This window comes from Achroia grisella, unplaced genomic scaffold, assembly GCF_030625045.1.
Source record: "Achroia grisella isolate CSIRO2021 unplaced genomic scaffold, CSIRO_AGI_Agris_v1 utg660, whole genome shotgun sequence".
NCBI lineage: Eukaryota > Metazoa > Arthropoda > Insecta > Lepidoptera > Pyralidae > Achroia > Achroia grisella.
This window is the reverse complement of record NW_026712984.1, coordinates 7,130,290-7,149,266: the sequence shown is the minus strand read 5'-3', so window position 1 is coordinate 7,149,266 and position 18,977 is coordinate 7,130,290. Positions and strand designations below refer to the sequence as shown.

Sequence of the window (18,977 nt, the reverse complement as noted above, 5' to 3'; positions counted from 1 at the left end):
TCGTCTACATTTTTATTAGGCACACAATCAAAATGAAAAATTAAAACGGTTTCAATATTCAATAAATTTAATCTTTGTAAAAACCGGTTACACCAGTTTTTAATGTCTGTGGTTTTTGATACAACCGTACTCCACAGTTAGCTTAGTACATAAATAGTCTGTGGTATAAGTGACTTTAACAGAGGTTATGTTATTATGTTTATATGTTTATGCCATAATGTTTATTTATTAATATATTAAATTTGTGAAATCTTAGAAGTACATATTTTTTATACTACATTATATGTATATCCCGGTTATTTTCAGCATTTCGATTACCATTAAAAGGTACAATTATGGCTGAAGAATTGAAGATCTTGAAACAAGGTGCGGAGGCAAAACTGTATATATGCAAGTACTTGGACCGGCCTACGTTAATTAAAGAAAGATTTAAAAAAAACTATAGGCACCCAGACCTTGATGCTACTATCACGAAAGAACGAATAAAAAACGAAGCCAGATCTATAGTGCGATGCAAAACGGCGGGAGTTCGAACGCCGTCATTGTATTTAGTAGATTTCGAACGTCGTCGAATTTATATGCAACATTTTGAAAACAGTATAACCGTAAAAGATTTTATCATTAATATTGTCAAAAAGACGGAGCAAAATGGTGCCGGCGATACTGAGAATGTTTTAAATTCTGTTGCTACCATGATAGGCCACACTGTCAAAAAATTACATGAAAATAATATAATTCACGGTGATTTAACAACTTCCAATATGCTACTCGTTGAAAAGAAACCTAAAGGTACTGATGATGATGCAAGATGGCTTCAAATAAATAATATAGAGTTAATAATGATAGACTTTGGTTTATCATATGTCGACTCGAGCACTGAAGATATGGGTGTGGATTTGTATGTGCTGGAAAGAGCTCTAATCAGTACACACAATGATTTTCCAAACTTATTCAATAAGATTCTAGATGCTTATAAGAATTACAGTAAACATAATAATGTAAAAGAAATTCTGGCTAAGTTTGAAGATGTAAGAGCAAGAGGCAGGAAGAGAACTATGGTTGGATAATATGTATTAATAATATATAGTATTCATTGTTGTTTATAATTATTTTGAAATAAAAATTATTTCAGTTTAAACTGGCATTATTACTATGACTTGATTGTTGAACTTGACAAGCATTATTACTACAACTATGTAATATTATGTTATCTGTGCTACAACTTAAATTGTCTTGAAATATACTCATTTATTAACTTGTAGTTATGTATGTAACTATAAACACTACTAATTTTGTTAATTATTTTTATTTGTATATTAAAACAAAAATTACACATTGCATTAATTTGAAACTAAGCAGGCAAAATGCTAAAAGAATAAATTCTAAAAGTTGAATATTTATTGGCTCAAGATATTATTTTTCACATACATACAACCTGTGATCTAAGAAAACAAAACTGTTATTTTTTTTTAATAAGGTGTAAGCTAACACTTAGGCCATATTAGTCTTAGCGTATATCTACCTTTTTCCATCATCTTTCAATAATACAATTTAAAGTTGTATGAACATAGTTACTTTGCTATGTTGAAAGGAATACAATAAAAAAAAATACGGTTTATATCAATCAGAATGTCATCTCGTTGCGTCTGAATGTCAATCAACTGTCATTGTCCATGAACTCGAATAGAAAATATAAATTATAACCTCAAATTGAATATTTAATTTAAAAATTCAAAATCAATAATATAAATTATGAAGCGACATATTACATGTTTATCGAGGATACTTATGCAAAACAATCATGCTAAAACAATACCGGTTGCAAGTATGTTGTTTTATTATAATTACTGTATTTTTTTATATAAAAAATAAACATTTGTTTTATGTTTTTTTTAGGATATCTTAGTACTCAAGAGGCAACAGACCGCCGCAATCATCTTTTTACATTAGAAAAAAACGGCAACAGGAAAAGATTGGGAGAATAGAAAAAACTATACCTACATTTGAGAATTTAATTAAATTTTTGGAAGTTAATTACAAAATGGTGTTCCGAAAAATGTGACTTTGGTTATGAATAAAGATATTTCTACGCCCTACGATTGTGCTAAACGTAAGTTTAGTTTTGAATTTATTATAATATATTCTTTATTGCACAGATAATGCATTAATAATATAATATAGAGACAATGTGAGCGGAGGTGGACTTATCCCTAGAAGAGATCAGTTTCAGTCAACCCAAAACAGTGACATAAGTGTTATTGAGTGGGTAATTGTAGTAAAACAAGGATAAAAACTAATAAAAAAAATCGAATTATAAATTGTATAATCAAACATAAACATAAATAGTTATACAAATATATACATATATTGTATTTTCTATTAAGAATATTATTATATATTTTTGTATAATGAACACCCTCTAATAAAGAATTTTGATAGACATCATATATATATATATATATAAATTTATATAAATTTATATATACTCATGCTTATGAGAAGTTGCAAACTTTATGTTGCCTTCAAGGGATTACATTGAATATTTATTGCATATCAAGTGACCATAATATTACAGTGAAAGATGTTTATAATATGATTTCGATCATTATGGACCACTGTTTAGGGTCAAACGCAAACATAACATTATTATTACTATTATTATAAATAGTTATAACATATAATTTAATATTATTCATCCAGTTATATATTATAATATACATTAATTAAATGTTACATAAAAACTAAACTACATCATTCAAATAATCACTCTCTCACATTATAATATTGTTTTTTCACATAGTAACCATCCTTTAAGTATTTTATAAATAAACGGCTATTCTTATTTAAAGTTCTTATAGAAGTTGGGAGACTTTACGATCCATATTTTAATAGTCACTTTCTACGAAGCACCAAGGGGCCACTAGAATGTAATTTGAGGAATTAATAGCAGATTTTCCTCATCTTAATAAAGTATCTATATCACGTTACGTTATCACTGATCAACCGTTTGTATGTCAATTGCACGGTTTCAGTGATGCGTCCGAATGCCGCTTGCATCTATCTGCGTATTCAAAATACTCATGGTAATTATGTTAAATTATTACTTGCAAAATCACGGGTAGCACCACTCAAACAAAAACTAACTATTCCCAAATTGGAATTAAACGGTGCACTTTTACTCATTCGCTTAACCAAACACGTGTTTGACATTTTAAATGTCAAAATGTCAATCACTACTGTCATTGCTTGGTGTGATTCGAACATAGTCCTATCGTGGCTTACACCTCACAAACTTCAAACTTATGAAGGGAACCGTGTATCCCAAATCCAAAATTTATTTTCCAATGTCACGTGGAAACACGTACCGTCCATGATGAATCCAGCTGATTCAGCCAGTCGAGGCCTTACTCCTACTGAATTAGTTGATCATCCCTTATGGTGGTGTCCATCATGGCTTGAAATGGACGATTCAACATGGCCTAATGAATCATCAGAACTTAGCGAAGCCGACTTGCCTGGTGTACGGTCCTCCTATCCTGCAGCTTATGTCACGCATACTATTACGGAGCCTCCTTTTCTCACCAAGTACAGCTCGTTTACCAAGTTACGATGTATAGTAGCTTGAGCAAACGTTTCTGTCACAATCTACGCAAGCCTTCACAACGAAGAACTGGACCAATTAGTGTGGCCGAGTTGATTGATAGCACTCACACTATCATTCGATTGGTTCAGTCTTCGGAATTCTCTGGAACAATTAAAAGGCTACAGGAAAACAAATCTATTAAAGGTGGTCTCATGAGACTTAATTTATTTTTCGACAACATCGGTCTCGTAAGAGTAGGTGGAAGGCTTACCAATTCTAATTTGCCGTACCACACAAGGCATCCATTGCTACTTCCTAAGGCACACCACGTGACACGATTGATAATTGACTATTATCATCATGTCTTTTTACATCCTAGTCTAAATTCCCTTCTAAATTTATTACAAAAATACTTTTGGATTATATCAGCGCGTCGAATTGTCCGCCAACAAATTTTTCGTTGTCAACGTTGTTATAGATCACGACCTAGATCTATTGAACCGTTTATGGGAGATCTACCCTCCCACCGAGTAACATCCTGTCGACCTTTTCAAAAGGTTGGGATCGATTTTGCGGGCCCGTTTTTCATAACAACTTCTCGTATCCGAAACGCCAAGTCCGTAAAATCGTATCTCTGTATTTTTGTATGTTTTACTACCAAATGTACTCATCTGGAAATTGTTTCAGAGTTGTCTACTGAAGCGTTTCTTGCATGCTTCGATCGGTTTGTTTCTCGTAGGGGACTTCTAGCGACGTATTTAGCGATTGACCAATTTTGTTGGTGCTCGGAATTATAAAAGATGTTACGCAACATATTATAAATTCTCATGAGGAAATCCATAAATATTTAGCTCATCAACAAATAGTTTGGCATTTGAATCCTCCCGAGTCCACACATGGGTGGTTTATGGGAGAGTGCTGTTCGCTCTGCCAAATTAATCATTACTCGTGTAATTGGCGATCGCTCACTGGTTTACGAAGAATTAGCTACCATCTTCACTAAAGTTTTTTTCACGTCCTTTAGTACCTATGACAAATGATCCAAATGACCTGGACGTTTTAACTCCTGGCCATTTTATCATCGGTATCTTCATTACCTGAAGAAGAAATAATAGAATCAAATCTTCTCAAGCGTTGGCAGTTAGTACGGCAAATAACGCACAGTTCGTCTATAATTTTTGGAAGCGTTGGCAATCCGAATATCTTCATACATTACAACAGCGACCCAAATGGCTTGCTAAACTACCTAACGTTCAAGTATATATATTGCTGAAAGATCAATTTGCCACCATTTCGTTGGAAAATTGCTAGGGTAACTAAAATTTGTCCAGGTTCTGACGGTACTGTTAGGGTGGTAGAGTTGAAAACTTCTACTGGTACGTTACTTCGACCAGTAGTCAAGATTTGTCCATTATTACCTTGTGCCTAAAGCCGATCATTATTCTTATGCTATCGAACCTTAGCTTATAGTATTATTAGTTTAGTTACATCTCATTATTATTTTTTTTTTTTTATAGTTAACATTATTGGAAACCTTTGCAGTTTCATATCTTACTTTTTTTTTTATTCTCTAAAGAGCTTAGAGGCTCTTTGGGGGGCGGTATGGTTGATATAAATCTACTAATTTCTAGCCAACTTGCAATATGTTACTACCCTAAATCCTACTCCTATTTTTATCCACCAAATCTGGGGGTAGCATCAACAAAATGAGTCGTTCGTTGTACGTCGCGTCGAGCACACGCAAATCGACATATTCTCCGCGAATCAACGTTAACGGAACCATCAGCCGCGATCTTCGCGCAATCATCTGATTAGTACATCATCCAGTGAAATTCATCGTAGTGTTGTGCGTTTTTAAAGTGAAACGGCTACGCGTATAATAAGACCTGCACGCGGGGACGACACGAACCAGGTTGGTCCTTAGTTTCCCTTTTTTACCCAACATAGTTACTTTGCTATGTTGAAAGGAATACAATAAAAAAAAATACGGTTAATATCAATCAGAATGTCATCTCGTTGCGTCTGAATGTCAATCAACTGTCATTGTCCATGAACTCGAAAAGAAAATATAAATTATAACCTCAAATTGAATATTTAATTTAACAATTCAAAATCAATAATATAAATTATGAAGCGACATATTACATGTTTATCGAGGATACTTATGCAGAACAATCATGCTAAAACAATACCGGTTGCAAGTATGTTGTTTTATTATAATTACTGTATTTTTTTATATAAAAAATAAACATTTGTTTTATGTTTTTTTAGGATATCTTAGTACTCAAGAGGCAACAGACCGCCGCAATCATCTTTTTACATTAGAAAAAAAACGGCAACAGGAAAAGATTGGGAGAATAGAAAAAATTGAAGTTAATTACAAAGGTGTTCCGAAAAATGTGACTTTGGTTATGAATAAAGATATTTCTACGCCCTACGATTGTGCTAAACGTAAGTTTAGTTTTGAATTTATTATAATATATTCTTTATTGCACAGATAATGCATTAATAATATAATATAGAGACAATGTGAGCAGAGGTGGACTTATCCCTAGAAGAGATCAGTTTCAGTCAACCCAAAACAGTGACATAAGTGTTATGTTGTGTGAGTGGGTAATTGGTGTTCATAAAATGACAAACACTAATAAAAAAAATCGAATTATAAATTGTATAATCTAACATAAACATAAAGAGTTATACAAATATATACATATATTGTATTTTCTATTAAGAACATTGTTATATATTTTTGTATAATGAACACCCTCTAATAAAGAATTTTGATAGACATCATATATATATATATATATAAATTTATATAAATTTATATAGCTTCTATATATCACCTTTTAGTATGGTAAAGTGGCAAAAATTAAAGATAAGAATTACCATCTAATTTAAAAAAAACCTTTAAATGAGAATAATTCCGAAAGTAGTTTATAAGAAAGAATATTTTATTAATGTTAGTATAATTTTTTATTAATTGCTAATATATATTATTAATTTGAGGAATGATGTAATAATAATATATGTTAATAAATGGTCTTATGGTATCCTATAACATTTGGCAAATGACACACATGACACATCCTATGTGGTTGTAGCCCACTCATGCATAAACGAAATATCACTGAAATATTGGAATACTCTTTTTTGAGGAGATAAAAACCATCACTCTTAAGAATATCCTTCAATTCTTGTCCCTGACGGGTCTAGGTAGCGAACTCTGAAAAAAGGCGAGCACAATAGATCTATGTAGGTCGCAGTGCTACAAGTGCTACAAACACCTGAAAAATAGCCCGAACAACCCAATAAAAAAAAATTCCTATAACAAGTGGATTATTTTATTAATTTATCTACATTTCATTTTCAGATATGAGCGAGTGGCATGTTGAGTCTAGTGCTCTAGCATTGATTGATGGAAATGTGTACTGGGACATGCACAGACCTCTTACAGAAAATTGCACTTTAGAGGTATGTATAGTTTCTTTAACTTCACTTGTGATTTACTAACAGTTATTTGTAACTTTAATTTTTTTTAAAATAGAAGATAATATTGCACAGCGTCTATGGTCTAGTGGTTTAGCATTCCGCCTTACATGTGATGGTTGTAGATTCGATTCTGCGCATGGCACAAAAAATTGTACTCTTGAGCATAATTGTATGTATTTATGAAAAAATATATCTATGTATTTGTATCAATTGTCTAGTACCCATAACACAAGCTTTAGCTAGCTTAACTTGGGTCTAAATGGCGCTTTGTGATTATTATTATTATCAAGGTGAATCAATAAAAACTACACAACCTTTATAAGCATAAAGGTGAACATTGTCAATATTGTGGGTAAGCACCCACAATATTCACAATGCTCACATTACTCTTTCTGGGGGAAAGGGGATTGTTAGTAATGTGAAAATAACCCCATCGCTAACAAAGTACCATGTCATGTTACCTCCATGTGGTTCCCCCTGGAAACCATTGTGATAAATCATGGTTAATTTACCATGATGGGCTGAACTGAATTCATGATCATCTTATCATCCTTTACTGCTGCCTCGCTAGCGTAAACCGTTAGCGCAGGCGGGTGCATCATTTCATTGTGGTCCATAAGATACCCTTACTGGCAGAATAATTGTGTTGGTATGTTTAAGATAAAGAAGCCATTATTTCTGTACTTTTAATACATTTTTTTTTGTTACATTCATGTTCATTTATATTATTATATTATACTATAAATTTATTATTATTATATAATTATATATATACTAGCTGTCCCGGCAAAAATTGTTTTGCCATATAAATTAATAACGCTATAAAAAATAGGGGTTGATGATAGAAGGGTGAAAATTTAGGATTGTATGTATTTTTGTATCTTGTATCATAAAAAAACAGAAACTAAAAATTTTGTCTAAAAATAAAAATAAAAATTTAGGGGTGGACTACCCCTAACATTTAGGGGGATGAAAAATAGATGTTGGCCGATTCTCAGATCTACTCAATACGCTCACAAAATTTCATGAGAATCGGTCAAGCCGTTTCGGAGGAGTATGGGAACGAAAATTGTGACACGAGAATTTTATATATAAGATATATTTTACTATTATTATTTGCACATTTGTTAAGTAGTTTGATTTTCTTTATTTAATTATTAATTTCATTATTTATATTATATCCCACAGTACAGAGTGCCTTATGCCTTATTAGAGATGGATGGACCGTGTGAAAGATGATATGGTAAGAAAGGAAGTAAATAACGAGATGACTGCGAATAGGGATGAATGGAAGAGAAAAACATATTACGACGACCACAAATAAATGGGATAAGGAAGAAGCAGATGATGAACATATAAACACATCCATTGCGTACTTTTAAAGATTTAAGCATATACAGGAACGGACAGACAGCGACAGCGACTTTCTTTTATACTAACTATGTAATGATAATTGAACGGAGCGCGAAACGCAGGGCCATCTCAGAGATCAGCTTTTCACACTTTGTAACGATACTCCTCCGAAACGGCTTGACCGATCGAGACCAAAATTTCATCGATTAGCGTGCCTCCATCGGTTACAGACAGAGTGCCTTATGGCAAAGGCCTCCTCTAATTTCTTCCAGTGAACTCCATTTTGGGATGCTCTTCTCCAGTAGGGGTAAAATTTTTATTCACGTTAAAAACATGTGTGTCTTTAACGTGAATAAAAATGTTATCTAACTATCTATCTACTTGCGTAACTGAATGGTATCTAAGGGAAACAAAAAGAAAAAGAGGTAGACCACAGAGACGCTAGGAGGATGAAATCAAGCTAACAGCAGGTCCCTACTGGAGAAGAGTAGCCCAAAATCGAGTACACACAAAACACTGTATAATAAATAAAAAAAAACTATAAAAAAAAAGTACTTGGTATGTTTATATATATTTATTTTGTATTATATTGCTCAGTTCCAGAACTTCACAGTAGCTGAACCTCAGCAAGTGAACAAGGCGTTCTGGAAGACATGCTCTTTGGTGCTAGGAGCGTGTGCGTCTATAGCGTTCAAGAATGATGTTACTGTTAAACTGCACAGTTTTCCCGGACCTGACAGTTAGTATATTTTTTTCTTTACCATAGATAATTAACACAACGCCATCTAGTCCCGCGGTAAGCAGAGCTTCTGTTATAGGTACTAGACAACAAAATAACTAAAATATATATTTTCTTTAGAGACTACAGCATGGGGTTTTCCTAGTAATATATTAAGATTTCGTAAGAGTCGGCAAGGTACACGTGAGACCCATGGTGTTTCAGGCGTCCATAGGCTACGGTATCCGTTTACCATCAGATGGTCCATACTCTTGTTTGTCCATCATAGTTAAAAAAAAAATATTCGTGGTCTCACAGATACTAATGAAACCGGAATTAAACAAAAATAGAAATAATGTTTATTCAAAATATTGAGTTTATTTTACTAGCATATTTCATGGTTATGTTATTTATTCTACAACTCATTTGAAACATAGACTCATCACAAGAAGAACGAGTAAGAAACTTGCGTCTTGCTTTTTTGAAGAAATGTTATTTTAAGTAAATAAATACGTAGCAACAAGTAAGAAGCATGTGATAATCCACTCCGATCGATCCTCCGTCCAATTCAAACGGGGATCGAAATTACTACGGCCTAAGCCGAGGATCTAACGTCCTAGCGGTGCCCTTAGAGTAAAGTGGTATCCGTCAGGCGGGCGTTGGCCGTTAGCCGTTCCATAAGTCCTTCCGCGGCTTTGAAGTGCCATCTTCACTCGCACCCTATCATCCGGTGAAGTTGTAAAGGCCAGATGCGGCATTAGAGTAGTCTGAAAAAAATAGTAATACAAATCTATTAAGTCATTTTATTGTTGTTTTTTCCAGTTCGTAGCGGTTCCTTTATATACGACATAGATCTCCCATCCCTACCAGACTGGACGCCAAGTCAACACGAGCTGTACACCATTACAGCGGAATTCGTCAAGTTTGCACGCCAAGGTCACCTTATAGAGAGGCTGGAGGTCAGCCAAGACTTGGCTCTGGAGATGTTTATAGAAAATGAACATAAATCTAGTCAAATACCAAACATAGCCAAAACTAACGGTGAGTGTAATTTGTACAGTGAGGAAAGATTCATCTCTTTGTTATTTTAAACGCGAAAGTGTTTAAGTATTTATTTATTTATTTATTGAAACCAACAGCACATAGAATACATAGAAACAGAACGTAAAAACCAATAGTATACCTAATAATAGGTTTCTTAATATCAAGTGTGGATGGATGAATGTTCGTTACGCTTTCACGCAAAAACTACAGCACGGATTTTGATCAACCTTTACAGTAATATAGCTATACATCAGTATAACGTATAGGAAAATATAATGAATGATTCAGTCAGTCAGGTCAGTTAGCACATCGCGCTGAATTCACAAGGATTTAACCACAATTGTGATAAAAGAACATCGAGGATTGTCTTCTGTTCTTTTGTCCTAGATAATATTACCATACACACAATACCGTCTTTACCATAAGAGCACACGGGGCCCGAATATACTTTTTATTATTTTTATTTACTTTATATTTGCAGGCAAAGTCACTCTCTACAGAGTGGGCAAGCACGTGGACATATCGAAGGGCCCTCTGATCAGCAATACGGCGCAAATCGGACGAGTATCAATCACCTCTATACACAAATTAACTGGTAATTTACTAGTACAAAATTACTGCAATATGACAATGTAAAAAATCGATTATTTTTTATAGTAGTCATTATATTTTCCATTCCATGAATTACTTTAGTTAACAATGGTCCTAATGCTAGGTTTACATTCAGCCGCTTCCCCTGCCACTCGCGCTGCCAGTCCTTTGGACTCGCGCACGAGAAATCGACAATCGAGGGAGCGCCGGGCAGCGCGAGTGGCAGCGCCAATGGCATGGGAAGTGTTTCCACTCTCGCGCTGCTCACTTCCCTGCCCACTCGGGCTGAGTGTAAATTGGGCATAAGGTATTGTTGTTTTTAGGCCACATGAATAGAAAAATTGTATAAAAATATCGATATTAAATACATAATCGTAACTTTTAGAATATTATCATTCAGAAATATCGTTTAGTTGTAGAAAAATGATCGATATTGTTCAAAATCAATTGTTTCTCATCCCTCATGATATAGATAAAATTGAATAACAATAATTCTGTTATATTACTTATGCCTATATTGCTATTTAGTAGTTTGTATTTACACAAATACATAAATATGTAAAGATGAAAAAAAAAATATTTAAAAGAGCAACCCGCAAGTTTCTTCATCGTTCTTCTTGTACCTAGTCTGCTTTCCAAATGAGTGGTAGAATAAAAAATATATATGAATATTCAAAAGTGCTTATATAAAGTTTGAGTTTTTTTTTATTGAGGGATTTGGGCTATTGTCAGGTGCTTAAAACCTGTATCACTGCGACCTACATACATCTATTGTACTCGCCCTTTTTCAAAGTTCGCTACCTAGATCCGTCAGGGACAAGAATTGAAGGATATTCTTAGGAACGATGGTTTTTATATCTTCAGGATAGTGTAAACTTTCTAAAGGAGATATTTCGTTTATGCATGAGTGGGCTACAACCACATAAGATGTGTAGTGGCGTTACCTCTGCAATTCGGTCAAATTTTGTAGATTTGCATGTTGTAATTTTATTTAAGTACTAGCTTTTGCCCGCGGCTTCGCTCGCGTTAATTTATCCCCTTATGGGTGGAATTCATCAAAATCCTTTCTTAGGGGAAGCCTACGTCATAGTAGCTTTATGCATGCGAAGTCTCAGCCCGAGGTTAAAAATTGACAATGTTTCATACAAACGTTCATCCCCTATTTTATCCCCATGGGGGTAGAATTAATCAAAATCCTTTCTTAGCGGATGCCTACGTCATAACATCTACTTGCATGCCAAATTTCAGCCCGATCCGTCCAGTAGTTTGGGCTGTGCGTTGATTGATCATTATGTTAGTCACCTTTGAGTTAAAATATGGATTATTTCTATTTTTAGATCTTTATCTATTAAAAAAATAATGTACTTAATTCTTTATAGGTTCAACAGACAGTGAAGTCAAACAGCTGCACAGGTTCCAAGGTGTAGCTTTACCTACAGGAGTCATATTAAATCACTTCGCCTTCTCTATACTTACGGAGAGAGCTAAGAAATTGGTAAGTTTATTATCTAAGACTATTTAATATTAATCTCATGACAATTTGTATTCACACACTTAAACTTAAAAATGTAAAGTAATAATAAAATTATTTAAAAGAGCAACACGCAAGTTTCTTGCTCGTTCTTCTTGTGATGAGACAGCTTTCCGAACGAGCGGTAGATTAAAAAATGTAATGACTATTCAAAAGTGCTTCAATGTAAGTTTATTTGAATAAATGATTTTCTATTCTATTCTATTCTATTCACACAGCGCCATCCAGACCTAAGTTAAGCTAGCCAAAGCTTCTGTTAAGGGTACTAGATAACTGACACAAATACATAGATATATATTTTTTTCCGTAAATACATACATATTATACATAGAAAATACCCACACTGATACAAACAATCATACGCATGAATACAAATGTTTGTATAGTACGAGGAATCGAACCCGCAACCATCGGAAGTAAGGCGGTTAAGAAATCTGTGAAAGAGGTCTTTATTGATCATGAAGAGTTTTATTTGTTTATTGTAATTTTTTTACTTTTTTATTTCGGACTACTCTAATGCTGTTAGCCGCAGCTGGCCTTTACAGCACTTTACTTTACATCATCGGACGATAGGGGGCGAGTGCAGATGGCACTCCAAACCCGCGGAAGGACTTATGGAGCGGCTGAATGCCAACTCCCGCCTGACGGATACGACTTTAGTCAAAGGCACGCTAGGAGTTTGAACCTCGGCTGAGGCCGTGGTAATTTCGATCCCCGTTTGAATTGGACGGGGGTACCGGTGTGGGGCGCCCGGGCGCGCGTAGGCACCTGGTTGATTGCGCGCTACGTTGATTTGAGGTCGTCGTCTTATCCGGCGAGGACGGTGTCGTGTGTGTGTAAAAGTATGACGGGGCTTGATTGGAGGGGGTACCCTACCTGAGTTTCAGCATATTGTTACTAACTCATTAGATGTTTAAATTACAGAATCCAGCAAGGTCGCCCATCAACAAATACGTGGAAAGACACGATGCCAGCGAGATCGTAGCGGCGCGCGCGCGATGAATTACCTCAGTCTGTAGTCTGTAGATAGCATTTATAAGTTGTAAACATAAATATATTTAAGCATATATGTTGGTTTTTTATTTTTTCTTTATATCTAAGAAAATATGAGTATATAAGAGTTTATCACATATTACGGTACTAGCTGATCCGCGAAACTTCTTCGCGTTCTTTGTTGCATCAGACTTACTTGACATTTCTCATTGATATTCGCTCACATAATATCTTTTAAAATTATATCCTATGTATATAAGCTATATTACTGCAAAGCTTTATCAAAATCGGTTGAGTAGTTTTTGCGTGAAAGAGTAACAAACATCCATACTCACAAACTTTCGCGATTATATATTAGTAAGATAATTCGTGGTGAGTAATTCGCCTTTTTCTTTTGTTTATTGTATACCTAAAGACTGACTTGCCTGAAATTATAAATATTTAAATATAGTGGAATTGTTTTTTAATATCAGGATATTATTAATTTTGACATTCAAATAGTAGTTTTGTAACCCAAAACTTCCAGAATACCATCATGGTTGTGTTACGGCCACTGATTATTTGCTTTTGACAAAACGGCAACAGCATATGCTGGTGGTACAACATTCCATATTTTTGTAATCTTGAGTTTATTTGAAATTAATTAGAGCTGAGTTTCTTGACAGTTCTTAGCTCGAAAGCACTCTAAACTGACGCGAGTTTTGACATATCATAAGAGTTTGTAATAATCCTTATATGATTATGATTTTTTTTCAATTGATCAGTTTCGGAGTACTTTATAATATTTGTATGAATGACTAATTACATATTTAAATTTGCTAAATTTAAATATCACACTACACTATAATTTGAATAAAATTCATGCATTAAAATTTTTAGAAATTCAAAATCTGTGATACCTACTACATTGTCGTACTTTCAAAATCAGTCAATCAATGTGTTGTTTGCAAGGATAAATTTTTAAGACTAAAACAAAACTCAGATGTGACGATGTGACAATAAATTGTCCACAGAGACGAACACTATGTTTTATGCGGACGAAGTGGCGATATAACACTTAGTCTATAAATAAAAAGGAAAATTAATAAACAATATTAATTTATTTACAATAATTTCATTGCATTCTACGATTGTTTTTGTTTCTTAGCATCTGACGGGCCGTCCTCACTTTCATTATACTGGAATATAGTTTCGGGTTGCGTTTTCTTGTACGCCGGCGCGACCCAGAAGGGATTTTCCTCTGCCTCCTTCGCGTACTTCAAGATGGCCTCCCTCGGATCCTGTTCATCGTCAACCCTTTTACTTAACCCTAAGTTCCTAATAACAAAAGAACTTAGGGTGCTACCCGATGCAGCAACTCTGCCACCTTGACCGGAAGTGATGGGTAAATCTGGTCTTCTAGACTTAACGGGGTCCAAGCGATCCTTCTCCATCTTTTTCTTGCTCGTACGCAACTTCTCCTGTCTGAAGAGTGGCAACGCATGTGGAGTGATGATCTGTTGTGAGCTAACAACTTCTACCGAATGTTTCTTTCTATGAATCTTTACGATGCACAACTTAGCGCCTCTCAAGCTTCGTTTCTGGTCATAATAACATTTGACAACGCCGTTTCCGCATCCAACGAATATTTGGTTCAATTTCGCGTGCCAAATGCATTTGATTACATGTGATTTTGTTACATCTAAGTGCATAACTGGTTCATAAGTCTTCGTATTGTAGAACAGTAACCTACCAACATCTTGACCTTTCTGGAGTGACTCTCCTGTGAATACCATGCTATCATCTGGACTGAAAGAACAATCAGTTTGCTCATACCTCGAAAAGAGATTGTCGAATACTTTCAAAGGCTTCTTAAAGTTTCTTAAATCCCATAATTTTAAAGTGTCATCATTGCCTCGACTGGCTATGAATGAACCTAAATAAGAGTACGCTACACTTGAAATTTCCGACTGTTTTTGATGTGCATCTCTTAACACTAGTGTTGTATTGACGAAGTTTCTTCTGTGATCCCACATTTGAATGGAACCGTCGTAACAACCACATGCTACAGTATTGCCATCTCTCGAGAAGACGCAAGAGGTCGGACTAGTTTTCAGGCCTCCTTGTTGCCGTGGCTTTATGACTGCCTTGTGCTGCTTGGGGTTTTCTGTGACCCACAATCTGAGGGTACCGTCTTGGGCGCAGGTCATGAATTCCTCTCGAATATGTGGGTGCCAGCATCCGCTGTTTAGAGAAGCCGTGTGGCCTTTTGTTCTGTAAATAATAAGTTTGGTTATCGAATGGAATCATCTGACGGAAAATTTCATACACAAGTTTTTTTTATGGAAATATTTTCTTTATACTTTGTACAAAGTTTCATACAAAGTTTCATCCCCTTGGGGGTAGAACTAATAACATAACATCTAACTGCATGCCAAATTTCAGCCCGATCTGTCCAGTGGTTTGGGCTGTGCGTTGATAGATCACTATGTGAGTCACCTTTGAGTTATATATATTTAGATCATTTATCTAAAATACCTTGCCATATCCGTTATATACTGGTCTCCTTTAACACACTCCAGGACTTCGAAGCCGTCGCGATCCAAAACCTTAGCCTGGGCAGAGCCGCTCACCACCAGGATGGAGTCTCCAGTAGCGGAGTACTGTAGTGCTTTAATAGGATGGTTCTCACATGGCTGGAGCGTCCGGAAGGAACGAAGAGATGAGTCCATACCTGAAGATTTAGATTGTAACTCATGTTATTTATTCACTTAGGTCCCTATGCTTTATTCATAAACTAGCTATTCGCACCAGCTTCGCACGGGTGTACATATATTATATAAATAAACCTTCCTCTTGAATCACTCTATCTATTAAAAACCGCTTCAAAATCTGTTGTAGTTTTAGAGATTTAAGCGCACATAAGGACGGACAGACAGCGTCTTTATTTTATACTATGTAATCATGAAGATCTATGGGCAAATAATAGAATAAGAAATATTGGTATAAAAAGTCATTCATTCATTGGTATAAATAACTCTAGACAATTAACATAGCGCCATCTAGTCCCACGGTATGTAGAGCTTGTGTTAAGGGTACTAGACAACTGATATAAATAATTCGATAATTTTTTTGTAAATAATAAACATAGAAAACACCAAGACTGATACAAACAACCATACTCATGAATACAAATATTTGCATCATGTGAGGAATCAAACCCACAACCATTGGATGTAAAGCTGTGCTAAAACACTGCTAAAACACTAGACCACTGAGGTCATCCAGATTTAAAAAGTAAGAATCAAAACTGCTTAAATACAAGTTTATATATTTTTTTTCTATTCTTAAATTTATTCGATTAATGATTTATTTTATTTTTTAGCATTTTGTCAATATAAAGTTTACTACAGCACTGTTATGAACTCACCAGCAAAATCCCAGAAAGAGACGTCATAATCAATAGATCCTGTGGCTAATCTGGCACCAGATGGATCCACAGCCAGTGCCACCACTGCCTTCGTACCATGCTGCATTTCCACCTGGAAAACAGTGTGATTTTAAGAATTAATTTATAGATTTTACATTTATGTTAAGACTATTCACAAGTTGGTTTTATAACTTATTTGTTCTACAGAATTCCTTAAAGTAGGAGTCCTAAGCAATACAATTCTTGCCATCTCTCACTGTTTATGAATTTTTTAAAAGAGGTTACTATAATAATAATAAATAACCCTGGACAATTCACACAGCGCTTTCTTGTTCCAATGCAAAGCAAAACTTGTATAAAGACATAATTTTTTTTATAAATACATACATATAGAAAACACCTAGACTGATACAAACAATCATATTCATGAATACAAATGTTTATACTGTGTGAGGAATTGAACCTGCAACCATTAGAGGTAAAGTGTGGTAAACCAATGAACTACCGTGGCCATTGTTATACAGGACTCCTTACATCCAGGCCACTGGCTGGTATAGCAATTCCTTTTCCTTACTAATATTATAAATGAAAAGTAACTCTGTCTGTCTCGCTTTCACACCAAAACTACTGAACTAATTTAAATGAAATTGGGTACACAGATAGTCTGGACCCTGAGAAAAGACATAGGCTATTTTTGAATGCGAAAAAAGGGTTGTAAGGGGTTGAAAGTGGGGATGAAAATTTGTATGGAAGAATCGTCATTTTTGAAGCTAAACGCTTAAAACTTATTTTTGAGGCTGTCGATTAAATATGAATTAATATGACATTCAAAGTTTGTAAAAATTTTACCCTTAAGGGGTTAAATATCATATATGCTACAATTTAAAAATATATTATATAAATTGGGTGATAATTATGTATCACCCAATTTATATAATATATTTTTATATATATAATAAGTGTGATGCAGATGAAGTCATGCGGGGCAGTTAGTTTTTAAATATTTATGTTTTATATTGGTTGCTATGGTTTTGTTATAATTCCTTATTCCTTCTATTGCTCTTGCTTTCTTATATGTTACAACATATATTTTTATAATATACTGTTACTTTTAAATATTGCGCCTTTAATTGCCACCATTGTTGGCTGCACCAACCCCAGTGCCCTATACATAGTCCCACACAATCATAATTAACACTTTCAGATAGTTTATTAAAATTATTGCCAGCGCATCAAAGAAATGAATTTTGTTTATAGTTCTATGACACTAGAGGAACAGATAGAAGATTATGATTACATGTGCAATTACCTCATGTGTGTTGGGTATCCGTTTCTCCAAGCTTAATTCTTCATCATCAGACCCACTCAATTCATCATAACTATCCTCATCACTTTCATCCTCTTTATTTTTATCCACCTCTCTTACTTTATCTGTCTCAGATGGAGCACCTTGAAACAATCCTGGAGGTAGAGGAGGACCTATTAAATCCTCATCATCACTCTCATGTACTTCCTCTGTCTCCACAGCTTTCTTACTATCCTCAATTTCCAGTTTCCTTTTATTCACTTCAGAAGCAGTTTTTCTTGCCTGCTCCATCATTTCTTCTATGTTGAAATTCTTCGCTTTCTTACCGAAGTTCTTGATGCCCATAACTTGCTGGACATGCTGGTTCTCCAAATCCTCAGCTATTTCTTCTATTTCTTTCTGCTCCTGTATAGGAGTACGTCCAAAAGTGCCAAATCCTGAGGCAGTTTGTTCATCGTTTTTGTTGGTATCGGCGTCTTTCTTCAAATTGAAACTTATTTTACCAAACGAAATCGGTTTCTTACTCATTTTTATTAGTTTCTACGACTTTGGATACATAATACTAAGGAATGACACTTTTCTCTCTATTTACCCCTAGGTAAAGATTATAATGAATAATTTAAGTTAATATGAAACAAATAAACGAATATATATTAGAATAATATCAAGAAACAATTAAATATTTACAATAATAAATAATAAACAGCACAGAAAACTAATATCCTAGAAAAACACAGACAGGTGTACAGATCAAAATAGTCAAGTGATTAACTGACAATGATTGAAAGCACTGCCTTGACTGAGTGAGTACAATAAACGATCTCAGTCAAATAAATAGATATTTTTCGTTATGTCGCCTAGCTATTTCATTATGGTAAAACATAAAATATTTCATATGTACGAGATAATTAAACTTATTTAGAGATGATCTAAAATATTAAGGTATAAAACGTACAC

The 18,977-nt window shown here is 34.5% G+C and overlaps 3 protein-coding genes across 3 annotated transcripts; 2 read left to right on the top strand and 1 right to left on the bottom strand.

The window, feature by feature from the left end:
* The first annotated feature begins 225 nt into the window (after positions 1 to 225).
* On the top strand, positions 226 to 1,067 carry LOC131849829 (EKC/KEOPS complex subunit TP53RK-like). The gene has a single exon (XM_059199955.1). The coding sequence runs from the start codon at positions 336 to 338 to the stop codon at positions 1,065 to 1,067; it is 732 nt and encodes a 243-aa protein (XP_059055938.1). The 5' UTR covers positions 226 to 335.
* Positions 1,068 to 5,628: 4,561 nt separating this feature from the next.
* Positions 5,629 to 13,373, top strand: LOC131849789 (large ribosomal subunit protein mL39-like). Its single transcript, XM_059199909.1, has 8 exons — positions 5,629 to 5,784; positions 5,855 to 6,034; positions 6,957 to 7,057; positions 9,026 to 9,167; positions 9,969 to 10,187; positions 10,672 to 10,785; positions 12,161 to 12,276; positions 13,237 to 13,373. The coding sequence occupies exons 1-8, from the start codon at positions 5,712 to 5,714 to the stop codon at positions 13,312 to 13,314; spliced, it is 1,023 nt and encodes a 340-aa protein (XP_059055892.1). The 5' UTR covers positions 5,629 to 5,711; the 3' UTR covers positions 13,315 to 13,373.
* A 1,024-nt stretch (positions 13,374 to 14,397) lies between these two features.
* Positions 14,398 to 18,698, bottom strand: LOC131849629 (gastrulation defective protein 1 homolog). The gene is made up of 4 exons (XM_059199739.1): positions 18,024 to 18,698; positions 16,715 to 16,826; positions 15,823 to 16,018; positions 14,398 to 15,558 (listed from the first exon to the last, which is right to left on the bottom strand). Exons 1-4 carry the CDS (start codon positions 18,546 to 18,548, stop codon positions 14,430 to 14,432), a joined length of 1,962 nt encoding a protein of 653 aa, XP_059055722.1. The 5' UTR covers positions 18,549 to 18,698; the 3' UTR covers positions 14,398 to 14,429.
* Between the last annotated feature and the right edge of the window lie 279 nt (positions 18,699 to 18,977).

Coding starts and splice junctions, on each gene's coding strand:
- LOC131849829 (XM_059199955.1), top strand. CDS start 336: ATGGCTGAAGAATTGAAGATCTTGAAACAAGGTGCGGAGGCAAAACTG.
- LOC131849789 (XM_059199909.1), top strand. CDS start 5,712: ATGAAGCGACATATTACATGTTTATCGAGGATACTTATGCAGAACAAT. Junction 5,785..5,854: donor TAAAACAATACCGGTTGCAA/GTATGTTGTTTT, acceptor ATGTTTTTTTAG/GATATCTTAGTACTCAAGAG. Junction 9,168..9,968: donor CAGTTTTCCCGGACCTGACA/GTTAGTATATTT, acceptor TGTTTTTTCCAG/TTCGTAGCGGTTCCTTTATA.
- LOC131849629 (XM_059199739.1), bottom strand. CDS start 18,548: ATGAGTAAGAAACCGATTTCGTTTGGTAAAATAAGTTTCAATTTGAAG. Junction 16,827..18,023: donor GGATACCCAACACACATGAG/GTAATTGCACAT, acceptor ACTGTTTTCCAG/GTGGAAATGCAGCATGGTAC. Junction 16,019..16,714: donor CTCTTTCTGGGATTTTGCTG/GTGAGTTCATAA, acceptor CTAAATCTTCAG/GTATGGACTCATCTCTTCGT.